The 19,045-nt window shown below is 38.8% G+C and overlaps 1 protein-coding gene across 1 annotated transcript; it reads right to left on the minus strand.

The window, feature by feature from the left end:
* Positions 1–2,392: 2,392 nt before the first annotated feature.
* LOC127783999 (cinnamoyl-CoA reductase 1-like) lies at positions 2,393–5,326 on the minus strand. The gene is made up of 4 exons (XM_052311167.1): positions 4,967–5,326; positions 4,692–4,846; positions 4,399–4,584; positions 2,393–3,148 (listed from the first exon to the last, which is right to left on the minus strand). The coding sequence occupies exons 1-4, from the start codon at positions 5,127–5,129 to the stop codon at positions 2,609–2,611; spliced, it is 1,044 nt and encodes a 347-aa protein (XP_052167127.1). The 5' UTR covers positions 5,130–5,326; the 3' UTR covers positions 2,393–2,608.
* Between the last annotated feature and the right edge of the window lie 13,719 nt (positions 5,327–19,045).

Here is a 19,045-nt window from a genome sequence, read left to right on the forward strand (position 1 = left end):
CTTTTCTCCAAATATCATAATTCTCAGCCATAATGTAAGATTGCATCCTACTACACCAAAAAGAAAAATCCGTTCCATCGAAAACATTAGGCTTAGTTGAAAACCTAACAGGAGCAGCCATGGCAAAAACTTTAGATCAATAAAAATCCAAAGAAGAAAACGAGGCTCTGATACCACTTGTAGGATCGAACACAAGCAACCAAGCCTACCAGAGGGGGGTGAATGGTAGGGAAAACCAAAAACCCTAAAAATTTTAGCGGAAATAAAAGTTACCCTCAAATCGATGGAAATCTCGACGTAGTCCTGTCGCCGCCGGTCGGACCGCTCGCACGCCGCCGGTTAGACCGCCGGTATGTCGTCGGTTAGACTGCCGAACCCGATGAAACACAAATCGAAGAACTCTCAAAGTAGATGACAACTTTATTGCTTCTCTTTGTGTTTACAAAGTGCAACAACAGCACTCCTTACAAAAATCTCGACTAAACTCGAAACCCTAACTAAACTATCAACTCTACGCTCTCCAAAAACCGATACCGGGAGGACACACCCTCCCCCTCTATTTATACCGAAAATCCTCCTACTCAAAGTAGGAGTACAACTCCTAGTTCCACTAGGACTCTATCCTTAATTATCAAATCAAATTACAATCCCAAATTGTAATTCTCTCAAACTACAGTCGCAGCCAACCGCATCGGACTCGATCTCCTGCGCTTGCTCCTTTTTGGGCCTATCGCACGTGGGCCGACGTGCTACTACTCCTGGACCGGCTCGGCCTCCAGCCAGCTGCCACCGAAGCCCACCAGGCCATCACACATGCATGGCACAACATGCATGCATCAATCACCATACATACATGCATATGCTACAACCAGCATACACACATATATGCATACACGACCTGCTACAGTAACTCGAAGCACTGTAGCACCATATACTTCTCTCTAATTTCTTCCAATCTCCTTCGCGAACACCGGCACTTGCACGCACACCTCGTGAAGCCCGTTGCGAAGATCACTCCCACACGGTATCCATCCACCGTGTGCCATCTCGTATCCAACTTCGTCACCCGGTATTCTTGACCGTCTGGACCTCAACTCCTCCCCGAGTTTAGTTCCGATCCCCACCGTTGACCGAAGTTGACCTTCAAGAATCCTGACTCTAGTCACCTTCTCACATGGTATCCCGACCGCACTAGACCTCTGCTCCTCCCTGAGCATAGTCCCGGTCCTCACCATTGACCAAGGCTGACCTCAAGTCACCTGCACACAATCAGACAAAACAACCGTTTCTGGGCACAGATATCACAACCTGACCCACATTAGTCACACGCACTCACACCAACATCCACACATCTTTTCAAACCAATTCATCGATTAAATCATTTGTAAAGCCAATTGTTCATCACAAATATTAATTATGATAATGATTTCACATAATGGGACGGAGGTAGTAGTTTTTTTTATAAAAAATATATTTTCTTAAGTTTTGGACGAGTAGGATTACTTCAAGATTTATGCTAAAATATTAACCTCATCCGCTCATTCCATTACCAACTCAATTGATCCCTATCTTGACCCGTAACACGCGGATGAGACTCCCTTAGCTTTGTGAAGCACAACTGCAAACTGCACAAAGTGAAGGATCTGTTTACATAGCACGCAGTGCCGAAGTGCACCTTCCGTCCCTCCCCTTGGCCCGCACCGACGAGGCCCGTCGATCATCCCTTTCCTACCACCTCCCTCCTTCTACAATATATATTATTACACATTTACCTCCACTTTTTGCTCAGGTCCGACGGAATTCTCCTACCCTACCTCTCCTCCCTTTTCTCTGGCTTCTCCGACTACCAGATTCGCTGCTCCTATGGTCCTACCTTCCTAACAACAAGGCTTCTCATATATACCATGTTGTCAATCATGTCTAACGCTCTCTCTATCTTCAGGGGACTGATGCTAGCACTATTGTCACCGTCGCATCACTGCCTACCACTAGTCTTTCACCATTCCGACCATCCCAATAAAGCCACCCTCACCACCCTCTAGCCACCTTTAATTAGAGTAAGTTTTATCCTAACAAAGTAAAATAGGCTCTATGTTTTGTGATCGGATGGACTAATTTATTTTCGATTGGTTGATGTAATGTAAGTAGCTAGCGAGGTGACATGCGTTTGGGAGTTGCTGGTTCAAAAGAAGAAACGTAGGTCACATCAAAATTAAGTACTCAGCTTAGGTGCATGACATTTGATTAATTATATGCACTCCTACCAAGGAGCAATATCATATGCTTATATTACAGTGACACCAAACATAGATTACGTACTAATTAAATGCACTGTGCACGTCACACACAGCACTGACGCTATATCACTTTGCTCACGAGTCGCGCATGCATGCACCCGGCCATTAAATCACATACATAATATACGTACAATACACACATAAAAATATACATAAGTGTGTCGATCGGTGTGCATGTAGATATAATATATATGTAAAAACCGATCGGAAAAAGGAAAAAATTAGAACTCAATAAGAGTATATATATCAGCAGCCAGCAGAAATTAATATGCAGTGACGATGGCCGGGCGCCGGGGGAGCTGGATGGGGGATCACGAGGAAGGGTGGTGGTGGTCGTCGGCGGTGGGCGGCAGCACCGGCAGCAAGCCCTTGTCCTGGAGGCTTCGGACGGTTTCGTAGAGGCACTGGCGGACGGGGACGAAGTCCATGCCGAGGTCACGGAGGCGCTGGTTGGAGAAGAGGTACCCCTTCACCGGCGGCGCCGCCTCGTCCTTGCACCTGCTCGGGATGGGGTACTCCGGGAAAAGCTTGGCGAGGGCGCGGCAGAGGTCGCCGCGGTGCAGGGTGCTCTCGGCGCAGATGTACCGGCCCCGCGCGCCGCCGCACTCGTACACGCGGACGTGCGCCTCGGCGACGTCGCGGACGTGGACGTACGCCTGCGCTGCGTTCACGTACGTCTTGGCCGACCCCGTCAGGTACTTCATCACGTGCTCCGTGCTCGCGTTCACCGTCGCCTGCAGCAGCGGTCCCAGCACCAGCACCGGGTTCACTACCACCAGGTCCACCCCACGCCGCCGCGCCACCTCCCACGCACCCTGCTCCGCCACCGTCTTCGCGTAGCAGTACCAGTTCTGCAAAATTATGAAGTATTATATTCATGTATATATATATATTATATATGATCATGTTTCCAAGTGATTATTAAGGTCGTGTTCCTTAATTTATACTGAAAATGAAGACGAAGCTAGCTAGAGCACGGAAAAAGAAGAAAATCATTAGCGTATAATTAATTAAATTTTAATCGTTACAAACTTGAAACCCATATAAATTTATCTGATATTAGTTTTAGAGCAACTCCTACATATAGTTATAAAATTTTCTATATTCCATATATAACTATTTATTCTTAGAAGTTCTGCACAAGTTTATACTATTAATTGGAGAACTATAGATCGATTGTAAGAAAAGTTGTAGTTGTTAGAAGCGTTTCAAAAAGGGCTGAACCTATATACGTTATTATTATTATTAAAAAGAGATTGCAGATTATTTTCATGTAAGATGAATAAATATGAGTAATTATGAAAATAATCCTGCTCTGTTTGGTCTCAACTACAGAGGAGTAAATGACAATTCTGGATATATTTGCGCGGTAGTAGGTGGAAGAAAAGTATTTGGGGTAGTTAAGAAGAGCTCCTCAAAAGGAAATGGCTTGGTCTTTGTCAACTTGACTACGAAACACCGATGATGACCATGGAAGATGAGAAATCAACGTCACCTCTTTTTAGCCACGTTTGGTAAAACTTGACATGCGTTAAAAGCTTTGACGAAATTAAGCAGACAGTGACAAACCATGAGCATGAATTCAGTAATCATCATATATTAGTATACATAAGTTGATATAAGTCGTAGTTTCAAAGATTTGAAGCCGTAAAGTTATATAACCTAGAATCTTCCCAGTCTCGTTTAATTATTCTTTTCAGATGAAAACTAATTACTTAGTATATAACAAGTTGATGATCTTTAATTATTAGCTTGTTATTGAAGGCGTATATATATATTCCCTCCGTCTTAATTTAAACTCAGTTATGGGTTTGTGAGTTTAAAGTTTAATCGTCCGTCTTATTTAAAATTTTTATATGATTAGTATTTTTATTTTTATTACATGATAAAATATGAATAGTACTTTATGTATCACTTTTTTCTAAAATCAACTTTATAAACTTTATAAATAAGACGGAGGGTCAAAAAAGTTGAATATAGAAATTTATAACTACACTTAAAATGAAAGCTAATTAATTTGCATGCATGTTAATTAACTATGCATCGGAGGAAAGCTAATTAAGCCAGCTACTAGGTACACACATGACATGACACGACATACCTCTGTCCTCTTGCAGTATTCGAGGTCACTCCAGCAGGTGTCGTCGACGGGCTTGTTGGGGTCCCTGTAGGGGTTCATGTAGACAGTGCCGATGGAGGACGTGAACACCACACGCTTGATGCCGGTGTCGGCCGCCGCCGTTATCACGTATCTCGTCCCCCTGATCGCCGGCTCTATCATCTTCTCCTGAATTTGATCAGATCAAACCGATTTGTTAGTTACTAGTTAATTATACTGCTTTCTCGATCGAGACAGTTAATTGCCATTGAAGTACATGAATGTAGTGTACATACAGGATCATCGGTGACGGGGGAGGCAGCGTGGAAGACGCCCTCGCAGCCGGTGAAGGCGGCAACGAGGCTGTCGGGGTCGAGGAGGTCGGCGCGGAGGAGGACGAGGCGCTCGCCGGCGCCGTCCAGGGCTCTCAGGTGGTCGTTCTTCGGGTCCACTGCCAATATCGTCAGCAATTAATGGAGTTAGTACTAAAACTAGCTATATATATCAAATTAATTATACACTCAGCAATTAAAGAAGATCGATCAAGAAGAGTATGTATTGCAGTGCGTACTAGGGTTCCGGACGGTGCCACGCACGGTGTAGCCCTTCTCGAGGAGGCGCTTGACGAGCCACGACGCGATGAACCCGCCGGCGCCGGTGACGCACACGGTGCGCCCATGGCCGGAGAGCGCGGGGGTGGCCGGCGCCGCCGCGGCTGTCTCGTCAGTCGGCATCTCGATCAGTCGATCTCCTCCCTGAATTTCTTCGAGCTAGTTAATTTAATTTCCCTGTGATATATGTTATCACGCCCCCTGCAGGGACGACGACAGCTACGCGTGTACAGTTGCTAGCTAGTTTGCTAGGTACACCTGTGTCGTCGTCTGCTAGCTAAGCTAGGGAGCAAGCTGCAGGTTTTTGAGTGGTGGGTGCAGCGGATGCAAGGAGACGAGGCACGCACCGTGGCTGTATTTATAGAGGAAAACAACACGAATATGGCAAGAGAGACACAGACCGAGAGCGAGAGTGGTTCAAAACGGTTGGAAAAGGAAAAAAAAAATATGGTAGGGCCCATTTGATGGAAGGGCCATCACACACCCCAGTTGGTAAGAAAACTTCTTTTATTTTCCTTGTGCGCTCGTAATTGATTTTGTTCCTATCCATTCCCAAATAGTACACTCCTTATTATCATTTTCTCGAAAGAAAATATTTATCATCAACATTTATATTGATTGCGCTACTATTAAAATCTTGATCATATTAAAACTTTAAATTATCAAATATCGTCTATAAACCAAAGCTGTACGGATATGCATATTTTAACGTGCGACATATTTATATAACACTGTATATTTTTAAATATTTACAAATTCATTACTAAAATTGTAGGCCGGAGTGTGATCGATCAAAGTTTAAGGACCTGTTTACTTTGATGCCATTTTCAACCTTACCAAATTTTGGTAAAGTTACAAAAAAAAGTGGCTATATTTAGTTTGCTGCCAAATTTTGGTAACTATATAAGAAATCCTGCTTGGCATCAAAGTGAACATGCCCTAAATATGTATATGATAAATATTTGAGAGCAGTGGTAGTACTCATCACTAGCTAGCTGGTAAGAACTATTCTACGAATATATGCATGATCAGATTTTTCACAAGCGGTTTTAATTTAAATTATAGGACATCCTCATCATTATTACCAGCAGATTTTCTTATGACCAGCCTATAGAAATGAGCCTGGAAGTTCGAAAAAAAATCACTTTTTAATAGTGCGACAAGGCACCTGAGACTGGATATAGTGAATTACTGAAAATTATTATATTCTACATGCACGCGTGATTCAGAAGCTTCTGTAGGTATATGTGCATGTCAGGACATATAGAAGCGATTGGCAATATAGCTGCTGGGTCGTACGTAGGCCATCAGCTTTGGCCTTTAACTTGGATTGGAGTTGGTACCCAGCTACCCCCGATCGAGATATCACTTAGGCAGCCACAATGGTTATTTATAGGCTTTTTACAAGAGATCCATGTTAGCATATTTTCCTACTTAGAATAGATTAAATGAAAAGAGAGAGCAAAGCTATCTACTAACCTGGAGATAGTCTATAGAGAAAAACGAGGCAATAGATTAGAGAGCTATAGATACCTATGTAGACATACCATTGAAGTGGTTTACTATTAATCTAATCTATTGCTGAGATGTACATGTTTTATAGATAGCACCTTACTTTACCATTACGGGTGCTCTTATATTCTAGAGCTGGCACGATTGCTACATGGACCACCTGGCGCTATTGAAATTTAAGATAAATCAGGATTCATGGACAGTAAAAAAAACTAATCACCGTCTACACGTCCAGTAATCAGATTAACAACAACATGATCCCTGATTCTTGTAACACAGGCTATGTTGCTAAAATATTTCCTTGAATATACTAAAATGATTTGCTCTTTGAAATATGTGAAGCACGCGATTAATAGTTGTTTACACCTAAATTTGGCACATAAGTTCAAATTAAGAAAAATTACCAAGATTTGGGAAAATCGCCGGTTTCCTCCACAGGGCCGGTCAGACCGGCGGCATGTGGCCAATCAGACTGGCAGAGTCCGAGACCGAGTCTATTTTTATCGGGTCTCGGGATTCCTTACTCGCGATTCATTAATATTTACATTTCTCGATGCCCATGTAGCCAATCTTGTGTGGAAGAATGGAGAGTCACGTGTTAAATCCGAGAAAGTCATTAATTAAAATGATAGGTTGTTGGATTGAAATATGCCTATCAAAATAAATTTTTCAGATTTAAAAATATATCTATCAAAAGTAGACGGAGGAAGTAGTATATATAAAGATGCACAAATTCCTTGTTGCAACAAGATAATCAATACCTAGAGAGACAAAAGAGAAGTATATCTATAGTATAATACTAAGCATTAATATAGTCTTTTCTATCGTGTTGACACTTGTTACACTGCATACGCGCGTATATACGGCATCATCGCGTCACTGTATCCAACCCAACAGTGAAGTACAAATACATAATTTCTCTATGTATAGTTTGTGAAAGAGTGAAGTGTACGTGCTATTTATTGGATCCATGGATCTTAGTTAACAAGACAGCAAGAGTGAAGGAAACGTGGATTATTAAGTAGAAAGTGATGTATTTTGTGTACCACCATGAAATTAATAGCCATAAGAATTTATTTTGGGAATTAGTCTGTCGGAAAAAATAAAATTCTCAGTGATCTTTTTTCTATCGTCTTATTTGACCATTGTATACATATCCAAATGGAACACAAAAATTTGTTTTTTTTCAGCAGCTCCTAACTTTTCGGTGTAGACTAGCTACGAGCTATTCATGAAGAACAGTACGATGAGTCTATCATATTATCATTAAGAAGATACTGGCTAGCTAAACGTACACTTTTCACCTAGCTAGCTGGACTTAAAGCACAAGGGATGAGCCGACGATCGAAAAAAGCTTCTAGAAAAAGTTGATATAATAATGTGCTTATTTTCCTGCACGACGGTGCAATATATTATGTACGATGTGAACGTGACAATTGAGGCTTTGATGCCTTCAGCTTTACTAGTACTACTAGATTTTCCTTTCAACTTGGACGTCGTCTTTTTGAAAAAGATCATGGCTAGTGCATACATAGTGCATCTTTATTTAGCACGCTCAATACGCAAGAAAGCGATCGAACGTGTAGAAATAGAATCAAAACCGGATATATAAAGCTATAGCATGCAAGAAATTAAATTAATTAAGCTGAAGCATGAACAAATTAATTAACAAGCATCTCTTTAATACCCAAAACAAGCTTTTCTTGCACCGATCGCATGCATGCATGCTAAAAGATTCACGCCGTGGAAATTAGCACAAGACAAATTCTAAAGTGGGAAATCGGGTATATTTCTTTCGTTCCAGTAGTTCTTTTTTCCCACAAGTTGAGTTCCCTTCACTTTTCGGTAAGATGTCTCCTGTTTTTTCTCCTCTTTCGCCATTTGGCTCTCGGAGGCTTAGAATTTGGGATCGTGCACACCAATTAGTGAGCATGCATATGGGCACTAGAATATACAAGCGTACACTATATGGGCATATCTTGAGATTAACGAAATCAACACATGACATCTTAATATTGATATATAAACACGTCACCTGCCAATAAAGAACATAGATCTACTAGAAAAATAATTTATCGCCACGAAAAAAATCGTAGCATCAATGCTAAAATTGTAGCAATAATTACATGTTGCCACAATCTTAAAATTGTTGCTAGCCGTGGTAATAAATAGCGTGGTAATAGGTTATTGCAATGATTTTTATTTAGTTGTAACAAATTTTGATATTGCCATAAAATGGATGTGGCAAAAAAATATATTGCAACATTTCACATCGTTGCAATAGATAACTATTGCCACCACTCCATGTGTGGCATTAGTTCTACGTACCAAACTAAATGTTTTAATAAAAATATATTATCCTAACTATTTTGTTTTGATATGTTGTTATGGCTAGGATTCGAACTCAGGATCTCTCCCTCACGCGCGCTCTACATTTTGTTTACAAATGCATATCATTCCATTTGAGCCTGCCGATCTGAGATTTGAATCATGAATTTGAGTAGTTAAAAGATTTCAAATAAAAAAGTTAAGTTGTAGAGAACTAAATTGCATACAAAATTTATCTAAATCCGTGCCCATATGAAAAGAATAAGTTAAATTATGATATGCTAAATTTTTTATTGCAACGAATTTGTTCATCGTGGCAACAGAAAATAGTGAAAAGTACCATGTACTATGCAAATTGCCACGTAAATTAAAATTGTGGCGATATAACATGTTTTTTTGCAATAGTAATGTTTTTTGTGGCGATAGCTCATTTCCTATTGCAACAAAAATACTGAATAAAAAATGTTTGTATATCAGTGCAACAAAATATAGTTATTTTCCACAGAAAATTATCATTGTGATAGTACAATATATTGCCACGAATTATTTTTCGTTATAATAAATTGGTGGCGATAGCTCAATTATCTTGTAGACAGACTCCACTACCATAAACCTAACCAATTAAATTACTCTAGCTAGCTACCCCTTGCTAGTAATTTGAGTAACTCTATATACACTACTAGAAAAAAGATATTCTATTAACATGCCCATGGAGAAATCAGCACATGATGTCTTAATATCGATGCACATATCACCTGTCAATAAAGAACGTAGAAAGATTACAGATTACAGCACAATAAACCTAACCAGTTAAATTAGACTCTAGCTAGCCGCCCCGTGCTAGTAATTTGAGCAACTTTATAGACACTACTAAAAAAAATGATTTTCTATTACGAGGCATATGGATTTTGCAGGTGTATTTTCAACCGCGATGATTCGCCTGCGTAGTTGTGATGGGGGTTCATGGGCTGTTGTTGACGCAAAAAAAAATGAAGTCTTGGGAGATCTGCTTAGCTCTGGTGCAGGTTCTAAATTATTTATGTGGACGTGCTAGTTAGTATGATCTTGCAACTAACAAGATAGATAAATTGATGATCAAAGAGTCGATCGGCTAACAAGCCGATGTAACGATACTAGCCGATGTCGTAAGGTAATTTGGAACCATGCCATTATAATTTTGCAAAGTTTGAGATATGCCATCGGTATTTCAATGACATGTAGGACCCACATGAGTCAATGACATATGGGTCAGGATGGCATATCTCAAATTTTGCAAAATTATTATGGCATGGTTCTAATTTCCCCTAACAATCGGCTATATGTTCAATATAGATTCTGATACTTGGATCAATGATATAAAGGCAATCAGACAAGCAGTGAGAACTTATAGTCATACAACAATCTAATCCAATAGAAACCAATCGGCCAATAATGGTATAATAAAATAAATGTTGATCCGATGGTTAAAGCATATATCGGTTCGAAATCCGACGTCATTAAATCTACATGATTAAGTAATCAATGAAACATTTGCTGCAATTGGCTAAAATCAACTTGTATATAATCCTTATAAGCCAATACAACACTTAAACAATATCTAGATAACTCATCAGCTGAAACCTCAATGAAACATTGATTGATGCCTATTAACTTAAAATAAATATAACTCACAACCACAACCCCATAGGTCGAACCCAACCGATGCAGCATAAAGTTGATAATTGTCTAATAGATTTAAGCAATCCAATATGACACCGATCAAAGTGGTCATGCATTAAATTTAATGAAGACAATAAAACCACACATCAAATAAGATCGGCTAACCCTCCGATGAAACATTAACATGAACTTATCGGCTTAACAAGATTTAAATTAACAATCTAGTAGGTCAAACCTAACCAATGCAGCACGAGATTGTATATGTTAATCTAATATTCAATGAGTCGATAAATCTTTCTAATGTGATGGATAGAACAAATCTATCTAAAGTGACATTTTGTTTAAAGAAACATTAACTTGATCAGAATATAAATAGTAATGGAACTAAAGATATAGACGGTATACCACATAGGTAACACTTGCATCGGCCCGATTAGAATATCGGACTCAATCGAGGAAGTCCTAGCCATGCCAATGCAAGCGAAGATGATGGAACTCACTTCTTGTCGGAGGTCGAACTCAATCGATGCAGCCCATGCGCGAAACCAAGAACTCGTCGAAATAAAACCTCGTGGGAGTGTGGCGATGCGCTGAAAATAGACATATTAATATGTGTAGATAGATTACAGGGACCTCGGTGTACATATTTATACTCTTAGGCTAATAAGAGTCCTAATTGTACACGATTCAAACTTTCGTAAAGATAAAAGAAAATATACAAGTTCTGATCGAATACTAAACATACTTTCCTAAAACTAAAAGGAAACTGACTGACTGCCTAATTAATAGATAAATTGCCATACCACATCCTCCTTGAAGTCGACCTCTTCTAGATATGATTCTTTTAAAATTGATTAATTTACTTAACCAAATCCATCAAGAATCCAATTGCTGGTGACCGATAATTTCTATCGGATCATTCTAAGACTCTAAAGCCGATATTGTCTCTAGGCCGATGATAACTTTGGAGCTTATCAAAATTTGGCATTAACAGCTGGCCATTTGCGAAATCCATTTTTGCATGACAGACGGCTTAATATTATAATGATTAAGCTTCTAATTGTCCTGTTTATATTTTTCTAATTGGTCCTTCTAGTCATGTTTTATCTAGCTCCACGTACCAGACCGTGGTTGCTTCTTTTTCCCTTTTCTCTCAAGTTTGGAGAACACATTTGCTGCAGCTGTTTTTCTTATGATTCATCATGTGAAAATTGTCCGAATGACCGGTCATGAGGTTTAACTTGAAGATTAAGGTAGCTTACATTGTTAGCATGAACAATTCAATTGTCAATACAAGTTATTCAGGAGTTCATATTAAAAAAAGCTATCTAGGTTAATTGTTCAACTCGCTTCGTCAAAAATAAAATATTTGAACGATATACAAACTGTGCGTTGCTAGCTCCAATATAGAGAATGGTTGACATCTCATTAATTTCTCGTTTAAAATTCCCATCTTAGGTTATATCTCTAAGAAAATGTATAGTAGAAACAAATAACTCGACAAGCTGAATCTCAACTAGCTATGTTCCTTGTGGTGGAACCAACCCACCCGGGTTCAAATTCTAGATTTGACACGGGTGCTCGTATTTACGGCTAATTATTCTTTGAGTGGTAGGTGACGTACCCGTCGACAGCGAGGCGTCTGTGGTGACTTCGTCAATCGGAGGTGCTCATAGGGGTAGGGTGTGCGTGTGTGCGTTCATAGGGGTGAGTGTGCACACGTTGTGAGCGCCTGCATTTGTACTGTGTTTCTAAAAAAAAAGAAATTACTCAATAAATCGTAAAAATATATACTATTAATGGGTGGCTCCAAGCTAGACACAACTCCACGAAAATGATTAGATTCCTCTGCTTCTTGTTCACAAGTGAGCACTTGCGGCAAGTGTATCCCTCACCACACAAAAGCATATAGCTAGTGACAAATTCAACACGGGCATCACGTTGTTTTCTACAAAAGAATCCAAAAGTCACTCATGAATTGTTTTTCCAAATGGTTGTTGCTAGCAGTAGCATAGAAAGCATGCGATATTTGACGCAAGTATGCTTCAAATAATGACCTGCCTGAAGAATATATAATGTATTAATTATGCAACATGCATGTTACAATCTATTAGAAAAATACACATACCATACTTGGTTGCATTAGAGATACAACCACCAGGTACAGGAATTCACTATTCTACGACTCATGCAGCTAGCACTCAACCAGCTTTTCCTATTGTCAATGAAATATTTTTCTAAAATCTAGCAGAGTTTGCAGGTGTATTATGACAATGTTGTTTAGGGCAACTGTTTTATAGAGAGTCTAGTGCTTTGGCGCTAACTGTGTTTGATCATTCAGTATAAATTGCTAATTAATAAAGAGAATTTGTCCTCGAATATAAATTGCTGATAGAGATATTGTTGCGTTTCAACGAAATGTGCCGAAAGCAAAAAACTGTATAACTGAATTTGATTTCTCCATGCCACAAATTTTCACAGTTGTGCTAGCTTCCATCACAGCTTAAAAAAAGTAAGAAAAGCGTAGCACAGTTGCCACAAAAGAACCCTAAAAATCTCCTTGGTAACGATCTTTGCTATTACTACATTCGTCCTATATAAAGGATTTTGTCCATATTGTTAATGTGCAAAATCTATTGAAGTTTGGGACAGAGATAGTATTTGATTACAGTTTGAACCTTACAACATAAAAAAAAAAGATTAGCTCGCTCATTAAAACCAAACATGGAGGAGGCCGGGGTGCATTTACTATTTGATAATAGTAGCATTTACTATTATAACCACTCCCCTCTTATATTATTATAAGTCATTTTGATTTTTTTCTAGTCAAACTTTTTTTAAGTTTGACCAAATTTATAAAAAAAATATAGCAACATTTTCAACACAAAACAAATATATTATCGAAATTTATTTAGTATTATATCAAATAAAACTAATTTGGTATTCTATATGTTGTTAAAATTTTCTATAAATTTTGTTAAAAGTGAAGAAATTTGATTAGAATAAAAATGTTAAAGTGACTAAATATAAAACAGAGGAGGTACAAAACACATCATCGTGGATGGACTCGAACTCTCATCCCAGAGAATTTTCCGAACTAAATTCATATCAATATGCAATAATTAATCGAAGTAGTATCAAACCATTCACTGTCATGCATAGACGACATTATTCTGGTCTTGAGATCGAAATAAAGAGTCTATTGTGGCTGCTGCTGCTCTATCTCTCGTCCGTTCGTGTGGGAGTCTACCAGATGCAGTATGCAGTCAGCCAATTGCATCCGCATCTAGCTATTACTCTTCACCCATCCATGCCACGAGCGACTGCACACCAATGTATGCCACTGCCGCCAAAGCTTGAGCCCTCCTCCTTCGCATCCCCACCCCGCCCCACTAGCACGTACGCACGCACACCCACTACACGTATCGACGTATAATGCCAATATAGACACATGCATTTCAAAATGAAATAAAGATATAACCAACGTATTATTGTGTTATTTAAATTCAGAACCTATTTGATAGAGCTTAAGCTTCAACTTTATCTCAACTGGAGCTGGAGCCCAATCAAACAGTTTCAACTTCACCTAAAAATGAGTGGAGTGGGCTGAAGTGCTCTCACGAAATAAACTAGAGATGCGGAGCTATGTTCTGCTCTACAACTCTATACAGACTCAGCTATTGTAGTTAATTTTAATTTAATCTATGCTATTGCAACTTTGTTAAATTAAAGAAATACCACTACTATTCACGACATCGGCTAGTTGCCGTTGGTATTTTGTCTAATTTGAACCATGCCATTATATACATACGTCTCATACCAAAATTCCCCTAGCCCTCGTGGTACACACCTATCAAGTTTCTGTTTTTCTCCAACTCTTCGTCTTGCTCAGCAAGATCGGTGTCTTGTCGAGAGCAGGATGGCGGAGGCGGCAACAGTGACGGTGATGGCACTAGAGCTCGATGAGGCCGATGGTGGAGCGGGAGCTTGACGAAGCCAAGCCGTGCGTGGGAGCTCGAGGGGGATGGTGGCGGGTTAGGATTTTGACTGAAGATGGAACGGGCGGCGAGTCAAGAGCTGACTTAGACAACATGGAGCCAATGAGGACAACACGAAGATGGATCTTCTTGAGACACCACTGGAACCGCAGCCACCCGGCCGAGTGCCACCACTCCTACTACTTGCTCCGCCGTCGACGCGACTGCTGCCGCTCGCTTCGCGATCGACACTACCACTTGCTCCACCGCCCTCGCCGCCGTACTACAACCCACTGCCGTCTTGCTCTCGAGAATCTTCCAGCCTCGCCGAGCTACATGAATGACTAGGGAAGAAGATAGTAAGTTAAGGTGGGTCCCACTTGTTAGCCTCTAAGGCTAGGGGCATTTTGGTCCATACGAAAATACGGTATGAACAAACGTAGTCCAACCATGGTTGAGATGTATATAATGGTATTGTTCAAATTTTACAAAATACTGATGGCACCCCGTCGATATCGCGACTACTAGTGACTTTTTTAAAAAGTTTGGTAAAGTTACAATGGCATGGATTCCAATTAACCCTTAAATTTAAGAGTTGGAGCCCTACCAAGCAACTCCTCTGTTGGTTTTCTCCCATCCTTACATGGATGCATACCTCTCTATGTACACCAAAATTAATTTTACAAAGTTGGAATATCTTTATAATTGTTTATGTATTTTCCTTGCATTTTTAGGAAGCATAGATATTTGTCTCGATGATTACGAAGTTATACCTTTATCCGACGTTTTATACATATATACCTCTGAACTAACACTATGAGGGGTATATAGACCTAACTATGACTAGAAATGTGATATCCTGGGCCAATTAGGATATAGTTTGTGTGGCCCGTCAGAGCTATATGTGCATGTTAGTACCACCTTACTAGTTTAGCAAAGGTGGAACCAACTTATAAGGGTTCTTCCCTACAACCACATCACTCTTGAATTAAAGTTTTTACAAAAATGATGCTAAAAGTGTGAGTGGGTCTGTCGTCGGATAGGCTGGGTTACGTGGTGCAGACTGCTAAAAATGGTATTAGAGCCGAACCTTACGGTTGCGCGGGTGTATGTGACATCCTGATCCACTTAGGATGAGACATGTGTGGCCCATAAGTGCTGCTTGTACCTCTATCCATATAATTCCTATGTTACCTCTTTTACACGAAGCAAGAATGAAAGTGTAAGTGGGGTGATATGTGTAAGTAGGCTCACCTGTTGTATTGGCTGGGCCGCGTGATTTTTGAAGACAGGATGTTATATTAAACTTGTTTTTCTTACCAGTTTAACCATGGTTTAAATTTGGCCAGTTTATTTTTTTACTTTAAAAATAACAGAAATACCTCTCCGAGGGAAAACTCTAAAAAAACAATTTGGAATTGAAAAATAACAAAAAATACTAACTAGCTTGTTTGTATAGAATTCTATTTCCATGTCCCAAAAAAATAGGGGTAAAGATTAACAGAAATTGGCAATTGGAACGAACAAAGTCTTTAGTCTTATTACAGCTTATTAGAAAAAAAGCTGACTTCAAAATTCATATAGCAAAATGAATCCAAACAATCCATATCATTTAGAAATTTGGAAGTACGTTGTTATTATAGAAGTCTTGAAATATTAGCTCCAGTATACGTAGTATTTTTCTTCTTAATAAAAATATCTTAATACTTAACTTTTATAGAGATCAAGTTTACTTCTTCATAAATGATGTGTAATAGGGGATTAAATTCTTTACCAAATATAGATGTATGAATTATCTGTTTGACGGCTAAATAATAATAGAAGAATTCTATAAAGACAAACAGTTTTCAGGAATCGTGCTACCTTTCTGAGGAGTATTTCAAAAACTAGAAATTAATTTAAAGAAAGTGTTTTATTATGATGGGTCAAAACTTTATGTAATTCCCACCAAATTTGATTTAGTATTAATTGTGGCATATACATTAATAATTTTTTAATTAAATTGCACTAAGGGACTGTTCAGATTATAGCCAAAATAAACCTTACTAAATTTTGGCAAGTTGGCAATACTATTTTTTTTATGTATTTATCAAAGTTTGGCAACAAACTAAACGTAGACACTTTTTTGGCGACTTTGCAAAAAAATGGTATGGTTGAAAATGACATCAATCTGAATAGCCCCTAAACATCCTTTTTCAATATTTTGTATCATGGATTGAACTTTATATATATGCAAGTGTCATTAAAAATCCCTTGTGAAAAGTCAGTGTTGTTACATGTTTGTGTAAGCTAAATTTTAGTTTTTGCTGTTTTCATAACCTTACTCTGTATAAATATTATATATTCTACATACAGAGACTATAGAATGATATATGTATTGAAAGATTATACAATCTATTAACTTAATAAAGTAATAAAAAAGGAGTCTCCACGTTCGCTCTCATGGTCTACAAGTTCTCACATTAATCGAAAGAAAATAAGAGAAATAGAAAAATCGAAGGAGATTAGGATTAGGTAGAAACGAAAAAGAAAGAAAGAAAACATCTCATGACACGGGAAAACGGACAAGGTCTCTGAAATAAGTGTGAACTGGGTACTCCTATAAACTAAATGTAATCAATCAGTACTTGTCATGCCAATAAATACATCTCATAGCAAAACACAAGATAACCAAAGCAAGTCATAAATCAAAAGTTCAAAATTAAAAAAATAAGAAATATTGGTAGCTAGCCGCGTAATCTGCGCGGGTCACCATGCTAGTTAACAACATAATAGATATATACCATGTCAATAATAGATTTGAACAAGAAAAAAGAAGTCTCCACGTTCACTCTCATGGTCTAGAAATTCTGACATTAATCAAAAGAAAATAAGAGAAATAGAAAAATCGAAAGAGATTAGGATTAGGTAGAAACGAAAAAAAGAAAAAAAAACATCTCATGACACGGGAAACGGACACGGTCTTTGAAATAAGGGTGAGCTGGGATACTTCTATAAACCAAATGTAATCAATTAGTACTTGTCATGCCAATAAATACATCTCATAGTAAAACCAGATAACCAAAGCAAGTCATAAATCAAAAGTTCAAAATTAAAAAAAAGAAATATTGGTAGCTAGCCGCGCAATCTACGTAGGCCACCATGCTAGTTAACTTAATAAAGTAACAGAAAAAGGAGTCTCCACATTTACTCTCATGGTCTAGAAATTCTCATATTAATCAAAAGAAAATAAGAGAAATAGAAAAATCGAAGGAGATTAGGATTAGGTAGAAACGAAAAAAAGAAATAAAACATCTCACCACACGGGAAACAGACAATGTCTTTGAAATAAGTGTGAACTGGAATACTCCTATAAACCAAATGTAATCAATAAGTACTCGTCATGCCAATAAATACATCTCATAGCAAAACACGAGATAACCAAAGCAAATCATAAATCAAAAGTTCAAAATTAAAAAAAAGAAATATTGGTAGCTAGCCGCGCAATCTGCGCAGGCCACCATGCTAGTTAACAACATAATAGATATATACCATGCCAATAATAGATTCGGACAAGTACAAGTTGCATAGAAACCGTCAAGCAGCTTCCTCCTCCCAGATATCAAATATACATACAAATGTCATGTCAATGCAGTGAATCTGGTTCCTGTGTTTCTGACTTTCAGGTGCAACTACTGCTTGACGTTTGTGGCCACCCATCAGCTTACATGTTCTAGCTAAGATGATCGAGACATCAACGAAACAGAAGTCGGCGAAACGTGAGAACTCATGAGCTGAACGAATCTTCTCTTGAATGATCAATCAGCAGTCAAATGCTAAATAAGTAGGAGTATCAAGGAAACTGCATCCAGATCAGTGGAGTAGTTTGGATGGAATCCTCTTCTTCGAGATGAATTAATGCATTGAATCTTTTGTTTGCTGATGTCATCAACTGAATCTGAAAGCTCTGCCAGCCAGTCGATCACCTTTGAATTAATCTTTCTTCACACAATTGACCTGAAACTTCAGTCAATAAAAACTGTATTTCCTCGTAGGAAATTAAGCATCACTGTTTTGTGATGGAGGTCAGCAGTTCTGAATATTCGGTGCAGTGCAACGAAGCTGATCAACCACACATGCCATGAATATATAGTCAAGCTTTCAACGAGCTAGCTACGACCTGGCTTGCTCTCAGATCGATCGACAAACTTGAATTTGTAAGGTTTTGGGTGGCGTTCCGCAGATCGGAACCACCAACCTATTTTGGAATCCAACAGTCTCTACTTGCGTAAATTCAAAGAGGATCTCGTTGATTTTGGTTGGACGTATGTGTACATTCAATTTACCCGATGATTTGTGCAAGCACATTTTCAACGTTGCTGTAAGATGCGGTTGGGAAAGACGAATAGTAACAGCTGATCATACCTAAGACTTATAACTTAATTTAGTCATGTCTGGGAAGCTTCCAACATCTATCAGTTACAGCGCTTTCAGAACCTTTAGCCCCCAAATAGTTTACATCCTTACGAGCAAGATCATGATAAAATGAAATACATATACATAAGGATGTAATTTTAGGGGCAC

The sequence above is a fragment of the Oryza glaberrima genome, chromosome 9, assembly GCF_000147395.1.
Source record: "Oryza glaberrima chromosome 9, OglaRS2, whole genome shotgun sequence".
In the NCBI taxonomy this organism is placed as follows: domain Eukaryota; kingdom Viridiplantae; phylum Streptophyta; class Magnoliopsida; order Poales; family Poaceae; genus Oryza; species Oryza glaberrima.

Excerpts from the sequence above, each read along its gene's own strand:
- LOC127783999 (XM_052311167.1), bottom strand. The coding sequence starts at position 5,129 with ATGCCGACTGACGAGACAGCCGCGGCGGCGCCGGCCACCCCCGCGCTC. Across the intron at positions 4,847-4,966 it reads TGGCACCGTCCGGAACCCTA|TGGACCCGAAGAACGACCAC; the intron begins GTACGCACTGCA and ends CGATATTGGCAG. Across the intron at positions 3,149-4,398 it reads AATACTGCAAGAGGACAGAG|AACTGGTACTGCTACGCGAA; the intron begins GTATGTCGTGTC and ends ATAATTTTGCAG.